Source organism: Temnothorax americanus, unplaced genomic scaffold (genome assembly GCF_048541705.1).
Source record: "Temnothorax americanus isolate GAGA-0224 unplaced genomic scaffold, ASM4854170v1 Scaffold15, whole genome shotgun sequence".
NCBI lineage: Eukaryota > Metazoa > Arthropoda > Insecta > Hymenoptera > Formicidae > Temnothorax > Temnothorax americanus.
Window position 1 is genome coordinate 4005001 of NW_027509286.1, and position 16628 is coordinate 4021628.

Below are 16628 nucleotides of genomic sequence, written 5' to 3' on the forward strand. Positions count from 1 at the left end.
ACGCAATAAAGCTGATGTAATCCATCATCAAAACTTGGATAATCAGGTTTATCTCGCTCTTTTTTCTATTTCTTTTTCTCACTCTGTTATCACACAATCCCACAAACACGCATACACATATATTTATACATATATATATATATATATATATATATAGAGAGAGAGAGAGAGAGAGAGAGAGAGAGAGAGAGAGAGAGAGGAAGTTCTCTGAATTCCATACACCTTGATTTGCGAGGTATCGTTTGACAAAGATTAGTGTGCGTTAACGTGATATTATTACCTGTGAAAAATTTACGGGCATTCTTTAGGAATTCTTAAAAGTCCTTAAAAAAAGTCTCGCAAATGATAACATAAATAATTATAATCCGTAAGTAAATAATAATCCGAGAATGAATTGCCTCCTCAACCACGGCAGGCCTACTTGCGTTTCTTCCTTGAGATTAAATTTCTCTTGCGCATGCACGATGTTATAATCATTAAAAATTTAACTCCATTAACGACTTGTGTGTCTCTTCGAAGAAATCGTATTTTGCACTTCATGAAAAGAAAGTCAGCGTTATTACGAGGATGATTATTGACAAGGACGCAACGAAGGACAAGCCTGCAGAAACGTAAAAAATGCATTAAGAGCAAGAATTTGCGAATAAGAGCGAATGAAATCGAAATGCATCTTCTATAAATAATTATTAATTTCCTATTTTTAGATGAGATGCGTGTTATACATCGGTTTTCACTTACCGGCGCTCACGCACTTGTTCTCGCTTAAGATGTAATTGTCGGCGCACGTGCATGTGTTAGAGTTACACGTCACAGACTTAATCGACGGATCGTTCTCGTAATCTTCGGCCTGGTAACACTCGTACTCATCGCCGATCGCTGCAAAACGATGAAAACGATTAATTGTAATCTCTTATGACGTGGTGCGGAGAAAGAGATTTTTGGAATTGGATTTTTTAAAACATGACGCGTGATTCTACGGGAGAACTATCGGTTGAAAATTCTCGAGTACCTTTGTTGGAAAAACATCTCGTCAGCTCGTGTTCGTAATGAAAATTCTGCTCGCACTGGTACATATTGTCGACGCAAGTTGAAAACTCGAACGTTGCCGTGCACTGTATTGACTCCGTGCATTCGTCCCGGATCTTTTTGGCGGCCGCCAAACACTTCTTGCCGTCCATATTCAGCACCGTCTCAGCCGCGCATCCGCATGTCATGTTATCCGTGCAGATAGCACCCTCCACGTGCGAGCATTCCTGGTTTTTCGTGCATGGCTCATTGTACTCTGCAAACGTGATTACACTTAAAAAAAATCAAATAATACTGCTACAATATGACATCCGCAAGTGGTTTTGCAAAGTTGTGAAAAAAAAGTTATGAGAACGGTACTGAAAATTATAAAAAATATGGTCAAGATAAAAAATGTGCTGTAATTTAATATTTGTATATAACTGCAATAGTATAGAAATTATTAGTCGAATTATTTTGATACAACTGGATGTTAAAGATTAAAAAACTGGAAAAGAATAAAAAATAAGTTGAACCGATAATAAAATAACTTACGATAATTCCTTTGCGAGTAAACGGGATTGATCTCCTCGGTATCAGCTCTCTGCTGTCACTACATAATACCTCTACAAAGTAAAAATGTATTGTATAATCAGAATACTAGCAACGTGCACAACTTCATTTAAGGTTATAATTGGGTACAACATTCATCGCACGATACTATTATAATTGTAAATCGGAAACGTACCTCGAGTCCAGCTCTTCTGCGATCAACGAAGTCGGGATCGAACTTTCTGTCAAGCGTAGAGAACCTTCTTTTCCGGCAGCGGTGGTAACACAATGTAGGGATACGAAATCTCCAGATAAGCACGAAGCAATTCAATTCAGTATATCGCCGGCACGATTACGGTGTTACTGCTGTTTCGCATACGCGCGTATGCGCGCGTTGTCGCACCTGATGATTACCTCGGGACAGCGTGCGGCTCGTGCAAACGTTATTAACGCGCGGCCGCAATCGCGCGGCAGAAACGCCTCGTGGGTATTTATTTAGAATAGCTACTGCACCTCAAATATCGATGAAATTAGGCTTAATCGATTCGTTTTTGCATAAAACGAAAGAATCTGGCAGAAAAATGCGGCGGTCTGCCCTGCGAAGCGAGATATTTAGCGTTAAAGTTGACGACTATAACCTGTCATACCGACGCGATGTAGCGACTGTGGTAGCGACAGAAACATGCCCCGCGGCCACATGCGCATGCTCCGTGGCCACATGTGTAGCGACATACCTTAACGCGCTCAACTTCAGATCGTTATTTACAACCTCCAAATCAACTTATTATTTACAATGTCGTATTCAGTCGAGCAAATAAATAGTAATCCATGGCTCGCGGTCATAACAATCATAATAGTGGCGCGCTTCACTTGTTTAAAATTTCGCGAGCTACATTCCGTCGGTATGACAGATTTCATAACATGTCAAGTCGTCAAATATGTACTTTTCGTATACCAACTATTCTCTGCTTTACAAATTATTTCTGCTACAGATATTATGCGTCGAAGTTAACGAAACAGAAATAATTTGTTAAAGCAGAGAATAGTTGGTATATGAAAAGTACATATTTATATACCAACTATTCATTGTACATATAAATATGTACTTTTTATACTCCAACTATTCTCTGCTTTAACAAATTATTTAACAAATAATTTGTTAAAGCAGAGAATAGTTGGTATATGAAAAGTACATATTTATATACCAACTATTCATTGTAAATATAAATATGTACTTTTCATATACCAACTATTCTCTGCTTTAACAAATTATTTAACAAATAATTTGTTAAAGCAGAGAATAGTTCGTATATAAAAAGTACATATTTATATTTATGCATTATAAGTATGCATACGTTTCAAATTCGCGCACTTTTGCATGCGCGTGCGGGCACGGAGCATGCGCATGTGGCCACAGAGCTGACAGAGCATGCGCATGTGGCCGCGGGGCATGTTCATGTCGCTACCACAGTCGCTACATCTCGTCGGTATGACAGGTTTCATAACCTGAGAGTCGTCAACTTTAACGTTAAATATCTCGCTTCGTTGGGCAGACCGCCGCATTTTTCTGCCAGATTCTTTCGTTTTATGCAAAAACGAATCGATTAAGCCTAATTTCATCGATATTTGAGGTGCAGTAGCTATTCTAAATAAATACCAAAAAATAATATAATAGGTTATTATTAACCTGTATGTATAAACACTCACGTAAACGTAGTAAACAGTAAATAGGTTATTAAATAAGTATTAAATAAAATAAGTATAATAGTAATTAATCGTCGCGTCGACGATTAAAGTAATATAAATCGACCGTAACTGGCAATATATAACGTCTTTACCGATATGAACATTGAAAAACTGTGAGCCAACTTGGTTTGTCGGATTCACACAGCACATTTTCAGATCATCATCGAGACATTATTAATTTTGACCATAGGTTTTGGTCAGTTGATGTAATTTCTAAATTCAATAGTTTAATTTTTTTTATGTTCATATCGGTAAAGACGTTATATATTGCCAGTTACGGTCGATTTAAATTACTTTAATTGTTTTTTTATAGTTAATTTAAAGTAAAAAATATATAACTAACAATAAGATATAAAACTAAAATCAAAGAAAACACTAAGATGTCTTAGAATGTTATTTTCTTACAGCATTCTTATATTTTTCATATTTGTATGAAAAGTGTATGCGTGGATGCAGTGGGTTCCGCCCCCCCCCCCACCCGCAGGCGGCTCTACCTAAAAAAGAACTAGTTAGGTACTCAACTCAATTATTGTGTGGATGGATTACATGTGTGTGATCCACCCACACAACAATTGAAGGGGTAGATTTCGCTTTGCATTGATTATCATAAACATATCGATATAAAGTATAAACTTATATGTAAACATCGTAATAGTGAAAAGTATTCAGGGACCGATATACATGTTGAAACTACATATCGCTTAAGGTCTCTTATATGAAATAATGCTATACTTATAGGTATCTCAAAAAAAGAATTTTAGTTTTTCGCGAATAATTCGATAACTATAAAAGATAGAAGTATGATCTATAGGACGAAAATTGAGAATGTCGCCGAGATTTAAAGATCTCCCCAAGTCTTGTCTCGATATCTTAAAAAAAAAAAAAAATTTTTAGTTTTTCGCGAATAAGTATATCTCAGAAACTATAAGAGACTGCTACATAGTTGTTAAAGTAAAATTACTCAGGAATGAACTCTTCATAACATATGTCAAGGTCAAGGTCATCCGAGCTGTGTGAGTTTTTCTAAAGAATTACTCTTTAAAGAAACCTATTTTTTTCCTTTATTCTTATTCAAAGTTTATTAAAAATAAACATATTAAATAAACGATGTTTATAAAAATGATTATAAAATCGTCAACTACAATGTGAACAGATATTTTTTCAGATCTTTTTCAATACTCTAAGATAAAGAAAATAGCATCGGACATGACAGATTCACGTTTACAACCCGAGGGTCCTAAAAAACGTTTACAGCCCGATGGTTATTTAGAATTGATATTACCATTTTCTATCTATCTTTTTGACAACTTAAGAAAGCATTTTCCTTCATCTCTTTCTCTCTCTCTCGCGACTGCGATCCGTCTAGAGAGCGCAGAGATAGTAAGGCCTAGCATACACTCGAGAGAGATTCTGATCTGTCTATCTATCTCTCTCTCCCTCTCTCTCTCTCTCTCTCTCTCTCTCTCTCTCTCTCTCTCTCTCTTTCTCTCTCTCTCTCCTTCGCCGATGACACCCTATAGAACGATTCTACGGCACGCGGAAGTTCGCAGGAGCCTCTTTGATCCTGCGGCTCGCCTCCGCTTGGCTCGAGGGCGACATTACATCCCGCAGGCGTTTCGTTTGAACATGAAATCTCATTGCGACCATAACGACATGTGCAGGTTATTACGACTTTACAACTCTCTCTTTTTCTCCCGCTTTCCCTCGCACACACGTTGCCGTCGCATTTTACAATTTCATTCCGGCCGACCTCCAGCGACCTAATCCAATCTAATCCGCAAGTAAGTTAAGAATATACCCTTCCTGTTGCACTAATTAAGTAACGTTAAGTTTGGGGTGTAGCTTTTTCCGTTAAAATACAATGAAATTTTGTTGGTTGTTTTTGCGCACACAATATGTTTACGCAGACTGCGACTACTACGTAGAATGTTGAAAGCAAAGGGATGTTACAGAAACTTTTAATTTTTTATATTGAATAAGTCGGTAGCGGTATAAACACGAGGAACTACAATTTTATTAAAATGAAGTTTTCTTGGAAAATTAAACGAAGAATAAACTCTTCTTGTATATCTTCGTAATTTTAAAAATTCATGAAAAGGCCTTTGTACTCCTTTGAATATTAGAACTTTTATAAACATTAGAACTACGCACAAAATTGGTCGAGTAAAGTAAATGACGAAATAGTTGATTCATATTTGGGGGTGCTCCGAGGGTCAACGATCTCCGATTCCTCGGGGGATTTCCTAAGAAACAAACAGCCGCGTACGCGTGCTGCGTCACGATTCACAGATGAAAAACGCACTCCAGACGAAGATTATCTCGAGCACGACCAGAAGAAAAGAGCGGTGGAAGTGCCGCGCGGAAAGAGAAAGACGAGTACCAAGTCCAGCGGGATGCAGGGTGGCTGCGTGGAGTGAAACTCACGTAGCTTGCATTACTTTGCAGCTTTTTGACGGACGTGTATCTCCGCAATCGATAATTCCGCGAGATTCGCTAAAAAAGCTTCTTCTGCGGACATCTTTGATCCGCAATTGCAACATTTCTAATGATTTCTTCCCCTCCTTTTCAATGTTTGTTGTGAATATAATCACGACATAATAATTTAAAATAATCTGGCGTAAAGATAAGATAAAAATCCGTTAATTCATCTTAGATGAGATAAAGATGATTTTGTTTTTAATTAATCTAGATAAAAGATGAGATAATTATCGCGATTTATCTAGATAATTTTGTGTTTATGAGACTATTTATAAAAATTTATAAAAAGAATTACGCAGATTATAAAAGAGATATTAAATGGATATTAAATTTTATTTTAAGTTCTTATTTCTCAAAAATAAAAATTTTTTGAATGTTTTATCTGATAAACGATTTCGACGGAGTACACTTACTTGCTCTGCTAAACTAAAAAGATGCTCCACTGGCACCGACAATGTTTAAGAAAAATATTTTTAATTTGCAAATACTTTGAATTATACCACTAATAATTGTTGGCTTATTATTAATACTGTTTTTTTCCAATATTGTAGAAGAAATCTTTCCGCTACTTTATTTCATTTCGGAAGTTTACGCTTACATTTTGTGCTTCTTTGTCACAATATAAACACAGACACCATCGTTTTTTCTCCCGATTGCTGCCAACCTTCGGTTGTTGACGTCTTCTGCTATTGGCCAAAATTCGGTTCTCCGATCTGTCCGGTGTGACGCGACCGGAAGCCGGCACAAAAAAGTGTGCTCGCGAGTTCCGGAAGCGCTGTAATTTTTTATGTACGCAGCAAAGCGAGACGTGACGGGGTGAGGAAACGACAGGGCAAACTGGAATGCGCGGTAAAAGACGCTCGTTCGCTCGTCCCAACGCAGACTCAATATGGCGGCTGTCGCTCACAATCAGATCTAAAGAGCGCAGAATTTCCCAATAAAAATCGCCGGCGTTCCCTAAAAGCTCATCGCGGATTAAATTCACGGTGCATAGAGATTCGCGTATTCAACGAGGGGGCGGGTAGGGGCGGAATAAAAAAGCAGATAAAAAAAGACGGATTCGGATCCCCTCTTCCTCTCTCTTGCCACGCCGCACCGCCGCCATAGCAACGGGCGGCTGCAATCCGCCTACCTTTGAGCGACGTACAAAAAGCGAGGCGAAGGGTGCTCGAACTGCAAAACAAACAACTTGTTCGTGAAACGCGAGCGTTGTGGAGAACGGGGTGCGGCGCGAGCGGCTGGCGAGGAGGGTTGCGGCAGGAGAACAGGGTGGCTCTCGAAGAAACGCCGACGTCGGACGACGTTGGAAGGGCCGAGGAAGAGAGGGGTTCGAAAGGGTTAATACGCTGATAGATCGAAGTGGCTGGCAAACACGAAAGCATATCATTATCGCGGCCGGAAAATCGTGCTCTGCGAACGTGTCTCGGCGCGTGTTTGACCGGATGGAAAATGGGAGAATGAAGGAATAGTGATTTGATTGCGGAGGAGAGGGTCTAAGGGATGATCGAGCTCGGGCAGCTTGATTCCCGGCGTGAGTTGAATTTTCGAATCGAGATTTCGCGCCGGGATGTCGGGATCTCTCGTCTCGGCGGTCGCCGAACAGACCAGATTGGCGAAAATCGAAATGTCGGGTCTGGCGGAACTTTGGTAGCCAAGTTCGGCGAACGCATCTGGAAAGCTAGATTCGATTTCCCATTTATTTATACAATTATGTCTGCTCTGCCATGCTGTGGCGCAATTGCGCTACGCTATTGCGTTCGCGCACCATGCCGCTTCTTCTTCTAATTGCGCTCGAAACATTGTTCGTCATTTACTTGAGTTTTTATGTTCTACCGCGACTCGTATTACGCTATTATTTTATTGTTAGACCGGCATATTACTGCGTTACACTCTTTTCCCATTACACGAAATTTCACGCATTGCTTTTACTATTCTTTCCTGCCTCGCTTTATTTCTCTCTCTCAAGATGCTAATAAATAGGAATAAAGAGCGCGTCGTCGTCGTCGTCATTGGCGCGTTTTCCGTCGGAATGCATCCAACCAAGGACCACTCCTGCAAGTATAAATTAGGTCTGGCTCGGGAGAGACTCGTAAAATGCCTAAAACTCACATAGAGCGAACCCGAGACGGCGAAGAAATAAACAAACATCGCTCTTTCAACACCATCCGCGAGGACACTAAGATCATCTTAATCTTTTCGTCTCTAGACCACTTTTAAATGCCGGAAGGGTGTTCGACCCTCTCCTAATTACATTTATTGCCTAGCGGTGTCCGTTAATTATTTCTCACTTAAAAAGATCACTTTATTATGTCTGTTTTAATTTACGTGAACAAACCACTCAAGTTCACGTTAATTTCCCAAATGGATATTACTTTTTGGACGATGAGACAAAAGCGCGACATTAGGACATTATATATAAAGCAAAATATTATTAATATTATATAAAAATAACATTATTTATTGTGTAAAAATAGTATAAGATATGATTAAATAATATTATTATGTGACATAACATATTATAAGTAATATACATATTGTTACGCTCGTCGAGTAAGCTCGCCGCCGTAACACTATCGCGCACTCCACACTCGCGCACGTATTTTGCGAAACTCGCAAAAGGAAAGAAAACTCAAAAGAACTTAAGAAATGCGTTTATTCCAAGCTCGTAAAACAGAACGCGTGCGGATTCCAAAAATCCACCAGACAGAAAATCAATAAATCCATAAACAAACTCCCGTTATCAAGGAGCGCGCTTCACAGGTTTCCCCGACTTCTCTACTCAGTGTCCAGCACGGGCGTAACATTGTCCCCCTCTTCTTAAGTTGTCGTCCCGACAACTAGAGGAAAGTTACAAACAGTTTCTTTCTCTTAGATTTCCGGGAACTTGAAACGCTTCCTGCTCTACCTCGAGCTAAGCTGCGAGTTAACGAGCTTCGTTTCTTCCCTCAATCCAAAAACGCTTCTTTCCACGTGTGAACCTCTTCAACGTCGTCCCGACAACTAGAGGAAAGTTACAAGCAGTTTCTTTCTCTTAGATTTCCGGGAACTTGAAACGCTTCCTGCTCTACCTCGAGCTAAGCTGCGAGTTAACGAGCTTCGTTTCTTCCCTCAATCCAAAAACGCTTCTTTCCACGTGTGAACCTCTTCAACGTCGTCCCGACAACTAGAGGAAAATTACAAGCAGTTTCTTTCTCTTAGATTTTCGGGAACTTGAAACGCTTCCTGCTCTACCTGGAGCTAAGCTGCGAGTTAACGAGCATCGTTTCTTCCCTCAATCCAAAAACGCTTCTTTCCACGTGTGAACCTCTTCAACGTCGGCTTTCCTTTTGCTACCAGCGCTATCCTCTTGAGAGTATTCGGACTGGAGGGGGAAGCTTTCGTGGACCCTGCGTCTCGCAAGACTCCCCAGTCCCCGCCTTGGCATTTGCCCTAAGTCCCACGGAAAAACCACGATCAAAAACCGTGGGCAAGGCGGTCTTCTTTTAGCTAATATCTTTGCCTGATGTTGTTCGGCATCATCTTTTCGGAGAAGTAGCTGAAAGTAACAACAAAAGAAAAATATATTTTTCTTAAAAAAACCTAAAAACTAATTAAATGAATTGAAATTTTTCGGGCTCCGCGCTCCGGATAAAAATCGTAATTCGAAAGGAATTATACCTCTCATAAAAAATAGCTAATCTATCTAAATGAACGACTTTGTTCTTATGCCGTTTAGACCTACGAATGCAATAAACTACATTATTTATTCTTTTAACGACTTCAAAAGGACCTTCCCAATTACTTTGTAACTTAGGAGTTATTCCTATTTTTCTTCGAGGATTAAATAACCAGACTTTTTGCCCAGGCTCATAGCATAATTGTCTATCCTTCCGATCATAAAGCGCCTTGGCTTTTTGAGACTTAATTTCCATACGTTGACATACAATGTTATGGATCTCATTCATAACTTGGATCTTTTCCTTTCAAGTGACGGAAATATTCTCTTTCCGAAGGAATAGTCTCAGAACCAGGAGGATGTCCGCGAAGTAGATCCAAGGGTAATCTTAACTCCCGACCTAAATGCAATTCAGAAGGAGTGAAACCAGTAGTTTCATGTTTAGAAGACCTATACGCCAACAACCCTAATGGAATCCAACGATCTCAATCTCGTTGATTTTCAGCAACAAACTGCCAGATAATTCAACAACGTCTGATGTTGACGTTCCACCTGACCATTGGATTGAGGGTGAAATGGAGTAGTTCTTGTTTTTTTAATTCCCAATAACTGAGTTAGTTCCAAGAATAATCGAGATTCAAAATTTCTTCCTTGGTCAGTATGTAATTCCGAAGGAATGCCGTATCTGGAAACCACTTGACTCAAGAAAACTTCCGCAATCGTTTTAGCCCTAATATTTCCAAGCGGAAAAGCTTTCACCCATTTTGTGAAACAGTCCGTAACCACCAACAGATATTTATTTCCCGAAGAAGAAGTTGGAAGAGGACCAACAACATCCATTTGAATTCTTTCAAAAGGCGCCTTGACATTGTAAATTTGCATAGAAGACTTTCCTTTATCACATGGCCTCTTTGAAACGCAAACTTTACAAGTCCTACACCAATATTCGACATCCTGCTTACAGAAAGCCCAATAAGAATGTTTCCGGATCTTCTCTAAGGTTTTATTGACACCAAAATGGCCACCTGTGGAAGAATCATGAGCTTCTTCTAAAATTCGCAAAATCATTCCTCGAGGAACTATAGTTTGAAAAACAACGGAACATAAATTTGGAGACTCCCATTTCCTACACAAAATCCCGTCTTTAATCACCAGGGAATCCCATTGGAGCCAATAGTCCTTAGCAGTCGAATCTCTCTGAGCTATTTCTTGACGAAGAGGTCGCCTATTCTCCTCTTTTCCACGATAATTTCTACAATTAAAGGGTCCTCCAATTGCATTCTTTTCCAGTCCGCAGATTCAATTTCTTTGAAGATTATCCTTCTAACATGTTTCCTTACAATACTTTCTTCCCCCATCTCCACTTTATCACAATATCTGCAGTTTCCTTCCGCACATGGACGCCTAGACAACGCGTCAGCGTTTGCATGCACCTTTCCTGCTCGGTGCTTGACTACGAAATTAAATTGTTGTAGGCGTTCCATCCAACGTGCTAACTGCCCTTCTAGATTTTTAAAAGACATCAACCAGCGTAACGAAAATATGATCCGTTCTAACCGAGAATTCACGTCCATATAAATAGTGATGGAAGGTCTTCAAAGCCTCCACTAAAGCTAACAGCTCCCGACGAGTTACGCAATAGTTTCTTTCAGACTTGCTCAAAACTCGACTATAATAAGCTAAGACCCTCTCCCTACTATCTTGAATCTGAGAAAGTACCGCGCCCAAGCCGTGATTTGAAGCGTCAGTATCAAGAATAAATTCCCCTTTTTCTATTGGGAAAGCTAAAATAGGAGGAGAAATTAAATTTTGTTTAAGCTTCTCAAAAGCTTCCTGACAACGCCCATCCCACACAAATTTTCTAAGATTCTCAGTTAAAGAAAATAATGGCTTAGCAATAAGAGAAAATCCCTTCACAAATTTCCTATAATAAGAGCAGAGTCCCAAGAAACTTCGCACTTGCTTCTTATTTTGAGAAATAGGCCACTCTTGAACGGTCTTAATTTTCTCCGAATCAGTGGAGATTCCTTTTTCTGAAACGACATGGCCTAAGTATTTCACTTCTCTCCCAAAGAAAGTACATTTTTTTGGATTGAGTTTTAAATTTGCACCCCGTAAACGAAGAAATACTTCCCTTAAATTTGCCAGCATTCCCTCGAAAGTTTTACTATAGATAATGACATCATCCAAATAAACCATACAAATCTTATTCAATATCTCACGAAGAACCTGCTCCATCAATCGCTCAAAAGTAGCAGGAGCATTACATAATCCAAATGGCATTACAGTAAACTGCCATAAGCCATTTCCTATAGAGAAGGCCGTTTTCTCCCTATCCTGAGGACGAAGCTTCACCTGCCAATAGCCGCTTTTTAAATCTAAGGTGGTGAACCAGGAATTTCCGGATAAACGATCAAAAAGATCATCTATTCTGGGATTAGGATAAAAATCTTTTTCTGTAATGGCATTGAGCTTCCTGAAATCGATACAGAATCTAATCGTTCCATCTTTCTTTTTTACTGAAACAACTGGAGAAACCCAGGCGCTATGAGATTCTTCGCGATGACACCACGTTGTTTCATTTCGTTTAAAATCTTTCCCACCTCTTCTCGCATATGCAGTGGAATTCGCCTAGGAGCCTGTTTAATCGGAGAAAAATTTTTCACCCTAATAACATGCTCAACGACGGAGCAATTTCCTGCAACCACATCTTCCGAAAAGACATCTTGAAACTCGATCACCAATTCAGCAAACTGCTCCTTTTGAGAAGCGTTGAGAGTTTCGGAATTTTTCTCAAAGAATTCCTTAAGAAAAAAAGGAATCCCCCTATCAAAACTACAAATTCGGGAACAGAAAAAGTTTTCTTTACTCTCTGACACCGTTTCCTCAAAAACCGAAGAGAAAACGCTTCCTACCCCTATTTTTGAAAGAAAGTCCGCTCCTAGAATACACTCGTCTTTTATGGCCGCTATGATTACCGGAAAATCCAAAGAAAATTTTCCTATTTTGATTCCAACCACCACTCTATGTTTTACAGGAACCGTTTCTCCCGTTGGATAGGTCAAGAAATATCTCTCTATAGGAGTGGGTGATTGCAAAGAATAACCTAACAAATCTTCCCTAAGTACCGACACATTGGAGCCCATATCTATTCTAAAGACGCAAGTCCGGCCATTAACTCGGCCGCGAAAACAAAAATCACTTAGCCGCTACTTATCCTACTTAATTTCGCAGGGCCTTTGCACCCCTGAGCCGAACATGCCCCGCTGAGCTCGGCTATTCCGAGTTTCCCTTCTCTTCGGTAGTTAGAGAAGGGCACTCCGACCGAAAGTGCCCTTTGGCACCGCACTGCCAGCACTCTTTTTCCTCACGCCCGAATCTCGTCCTGAAACCCAAATTCTTCTTAAAATTTGCAGAACTCTTTCCATCTTTCTCATTCCCCGCCGATTTAATGTCGTTCCCAGCTCTGCCTTTTCCGAGATCTCTACTTTCAAATTTCCGCGAAAAACTATTTGCTTGGATGACTTTTATTGCCATGGCCCTCTCTATGGCGGCTCTCAAGGAAGTTAATCCCTCTAACTGAAGAGTTCGTTTTACGAAACCGTCAGAAAGCGCCGCAACGAACTGGGCGCACGCAATCTTATCCCGCACCTCGGCCGAGCATTCCGAATAGGCTAAACGCGCTAAACGTTCTAAATCCGCTCCCAAAACGGGCAGATCTTCTCCGGGTTTTTGTCTCCGATTAGTGAACTGGGTGTAAAACGTTTGAGACATATGCGCTTCGCCAAAACGCAACTCTAACCTAGCCTCTAATTCAGAATAGCGAATTAGTGCAAGACACTAAATAGCTCTCATCCGAGAGCGACTGAAAAACCCCCCTCAGAATAGCGAAGGCTCTCAAATTCGGTTACCCCATCCAATACGGCACGCGCTTTCCCTCTTAAGCTCGAGGCTAAAGCCACGGTTCTCGAAGATTTCACCCAGCCATTCGCTTGCGCAATTAAATTGAACTGTGCTAAATATTCGCGCATCAGAGGAACAGTCTCGTCGAACGTGTCGGGCTTTAATTTATAACCGAGCGCCGTCTCAGTCGAACTTCCACACGCGGCGCGTCCCGCACACGCGCCCTCACTCGCGCCTATTTCACGCGTCGCTTCATTCGAAATTCCGCCGCGAAAAACATTATTGGAGGGACTTAGCTGATGTACGGCGAGTTGCTCCTGAAGACGTGCCACCGCAGCATCGCGTTCCTTCAGGCGAGCCTCCAACTCGCTGCGGAAAAGCTGTTGCTCCTGCTGCTCTAGCCGCCGCTCCTGGCGCAGCTTTTGAAGCTCCAAGTAGACAGCTTCGAAAGCACCCGCCTCTGCCTCCATCGCCCCCGCATCTTGCGGATGGGTCGCGCCCGCCTCCGTTGTTGCCGACGCCGCGGCCTGCGAACGGGTCCTCGGCGGGGTGTGCGTGGTCGTCATTCTGTTCGGGATACTGCGTTCGTCGCCTCGTATCCCGGACGAGCCCCCAAAATGTTACGCTCGTCGAGTAAGCTCGCCGCCGTAACACTATCGCGCACTCCACACTTGCGCACGTATTTTGCGAAACTCGCAAAAGGAAAGAGAACTCAAAAGAACTTAAGAAATGCGTTTATTCCAAGCTCGTAAAACAGAACGCGTGCGGATTCCAAAAATCCGCCAGACAGAAAATCAATAAATCTATAAACATTAAACAAACTCCCGTTGTCAAGGAGCGCGCTTCACAGGTTTTCCCGACTTCTCTACTCAGTGTCCAGCACGGGCGTAACAATACAATTAGAAAATATTATTAGAATTAATTAATATCGCTAGGTGAAACAAGCCTCGCGTATCATTCATATGTATATAATAATATCCTTTTCACATCTTACGTTCCAGTTAAAAGCATTCTATGTGGATCTGCTGGTGCCTCTAGAAACCAACCTGGAGAAGGACACGAAAGTCGTCCAGGTAAGTAAACTATCCCGGAAATGGTTCCCGGAAGGAACATTAGTCGTCTCCGAATCCCGACTTCCGGTGACGCTGAATAATACAACGCTGAGAATGGACTTTCAGAGCGAGCAGAAGAAGTTTCTTCAGCAACACAAGACCAGATCCGAGACGTATAGCAAGGCGGCCGCGACCATGAAGAAGCAGAGAAAGAAGTCCAGGGCGGCCAATAAGAGTGGCCTCGCTATGGACAAGGAGCTCAAGAACATGCAAATTCTCGAAGAGGAGAAGACTAAGCTCGACGCCTTCTGCGAGCAGAGTCTGAAAAACGTGAGTAACAAAATTGTCGAACTATCAATCACGTTAGGTTCAATCAAGTTCTTCTATTACCAAAGCACATTTTTCAAAACGCCAACGTACATAATCGTAGGGATATAATGCAAGATATTTTTTCGTGGTGGATGAACACTACTGAAAGTTAAATAAGGATGGCGGAGGGGATGGATTACGCGATGAGATTTATTAACGAACCAAGTTCATTAATATCCCGGAATCCTTTGTGCGTTCTTTTCACAGGCGATGACTCAGGAGAGACGGCGATACGGTTTCGTGCTGGAGCGACAATGCTCCTTGGCGAAGCACTATGCGAGTTTTCATGAGGTTGCATTGGCCGCGCTTCATCCCTCGGTTGATAAATGGCGCGAGGTTGCTGCCACCAGGGAATACTTGCCCCAGTCGGTGGAGGACATGTTCGTTTCCAGACTCAGGGTAAATTCACGCGACTGATCGCATGCAAATCTCTCAAGCTCCGCGTTCTCTGCAATTCATATGATTCTGATCAATCCGAAAGCGCGACAATTTATTCTTACGAGTTTTGCTGTTATTTAATCGCATCATCCAACACACATTTAGCAAAGATTACAACAATCCTAGGTAGCAGAGTGACGTCAAATGACGTATTAATTCCGTCTTAATGACGTCCTCTAACGTCATTAAGGGCTACTTTGACCAAACTCCGATTAACTTAATCGTTGATTAGTCCATTGGAAATGACCAATCGTATTTGCTCATTAAGCAGATTGACAAATGCGATTGATCATTTCCAATGGACTAATTAACGATTAAATTAATCGGAGCTTGGTCGAAGTGACCCTAAGACGTCTTTAAACATCATATTGCTACTTGGGATCTTACTACCTTTCGTATGGATTCTGCAAAGGACCTTATAAATTGCGAATATTATGTATCTCGGTAAAAATTTTATGAAGAAATTTTAGAAAAGCATCTTCTTTCTAAAAAAAATTCGCATTTAAGAATTAAGAGGTAAAAGATTTTTTAACCAATATTCTAGAAACTATAGAGACCTTGAATTTTAAGAATAATAATATGTGATAATTGATTGTTTCAAAAAGAATAATTATTCGACGAAAAATGAAAAAAATATATATATATATTAAAAATTTTTTGTTCTCTGTGTGGAAAAAGAACCTCTGTTTATGCTATATTCGTAGCGTCGATCTAAAATTAACAAATTAGAGCGTACAATCAAGAAACACGGTAGTATTTCGCGCCAAGTACACGCGTAACGCGAGACCGCCGTATATATTTTTACGCGAACGGTCGAGTTGTAAGTACCCGAAATTTTTGAGATCTCATATATACACACACAAATGAAAAATATCGTCAAGATATATCGCCGAGGCGTGTCACGGAAATGCAGTTCTACGGCAATCTACATTTTTGTAGCAAACGTCGTTCTGGCCGGAGGACGAGGAAAACGGCGGCTCCGAGCTGACGACGATGAGCTCGCAATTGCGGAAGACACGGAGTATGGACAGCTCCTGTCTGGAGCTGCGACTGGGCTCGCTACCCGGAAACCCGCCGTCGTCCGGCGGCCACCTCGGTCCGGCGCTCCATCTCCCCGCCGCTCTTTCCCGAGCGAGGTCGGAGGCCAACCTGCACGCCTCGACATTATCTCTCGGCCCCGGTACGTGGTTCTGCCGTTTCCTTTTTTTATTCTGCGACAATGATATCGATTTTTCGCGCTACGCCATATGCGCCCATCCCCGAAAATTTGCCGCTCCCCACCGAATCAACCATCCTTACATTCACAGGATAAAATTAATCGAACTCTCGACTAAACTAATTTGCAACTACGCCGAACTAAACTGAATTGGACTAAACTAAACCGCATATACCCGGCCAAATAATTCAGTAATTGCACGTGGAACTATTAA

General features: G+C 41.2%; 2 protein-coding genes and 1 long non-coding RNA gene across 6 annotated transcripts in view; 1 reads left to right on the forward strand and 2 right to left on the reverse strand.

Annotated features, from left to right (window-relative positions):
- The window catches only part of LOC143895100 (uncharacterized), a 62766-nt gene extending 60126 nt beyond the window's left edge, over window positions 1-2640 (reverse strand). The window contains exons 1-5 of one of the 2 annotated variants that reach the window (XM_077401936.1): window positions 1754-2628; window positions 1561-1631; window positions 1010-1282; window positions 739-876; window positions 1-601 (exon numbers count right to left, since the gene is read on the reverse strand). The exon at window positions 1-601 is cut by the window's left edge and continues 2879 nt beyond it. In XM_077401936.1, the coding sequence (XP_077258062.1) occupies window positions 537-601; window positions 739-876; window positions 1010-1214 (408 nt within the window). In that variant the 5' untranslated portion in view covers window positions 1215-1282; window positions 1561-1631; window positions 1754-2628 and the 3' untranslated portion in view covers window positions 1-536. Of the gene's footprint in view, window positions 602-738; window positions 877-1009; window positions 1283-1560; window positions 1632-1753 lie in introns of both variants that reach the window. The other variant, XM_077401935.1, reaches the window with a different exon arrangement.
- The window catches only part of Irsp53 (Insulin receptor substrate 53 kDa), a 187826-nt gene that overhangs the window by 156774 nt on the left and 14424 nt on the right, over window positions 1-16628 (forward strand). For all 3 annotated transcript variants that reach the window (XM_077401912.1, XM_077401913.1, XM_077401915.1), the window contains 4 exons: window positions 14341-14412; window positions 14518-14721; window positions 14968-15159; window positions 16138-16378. In XM_077401912.1, the coding sequence (XP_077258038.1) occupies window positions 14341-14412; window positions 14518-14721; window positions 14968-15159; window positions 16138-16378 (709 nt within the window). The remainder of the gene's footprint in view (window positions 1-14340; window positions 14413-14517; window positions 14722-14967; window positions 15160-16137; window positions 16379-16628) is intronic.
- LOC143895102 (uncharacterized) lies at window positions 6216-15062 on the reverse strand. Its single transcript, XR_013256226.1, has 2 exons — window positions 14923-15062; window positions 6216-9316 (listed from the first exon to the last, which is right to left on the reverse strand). It is a non-coding gene; the product is annotated as an uncharacterized LOC143895102 (long non-coding RNA).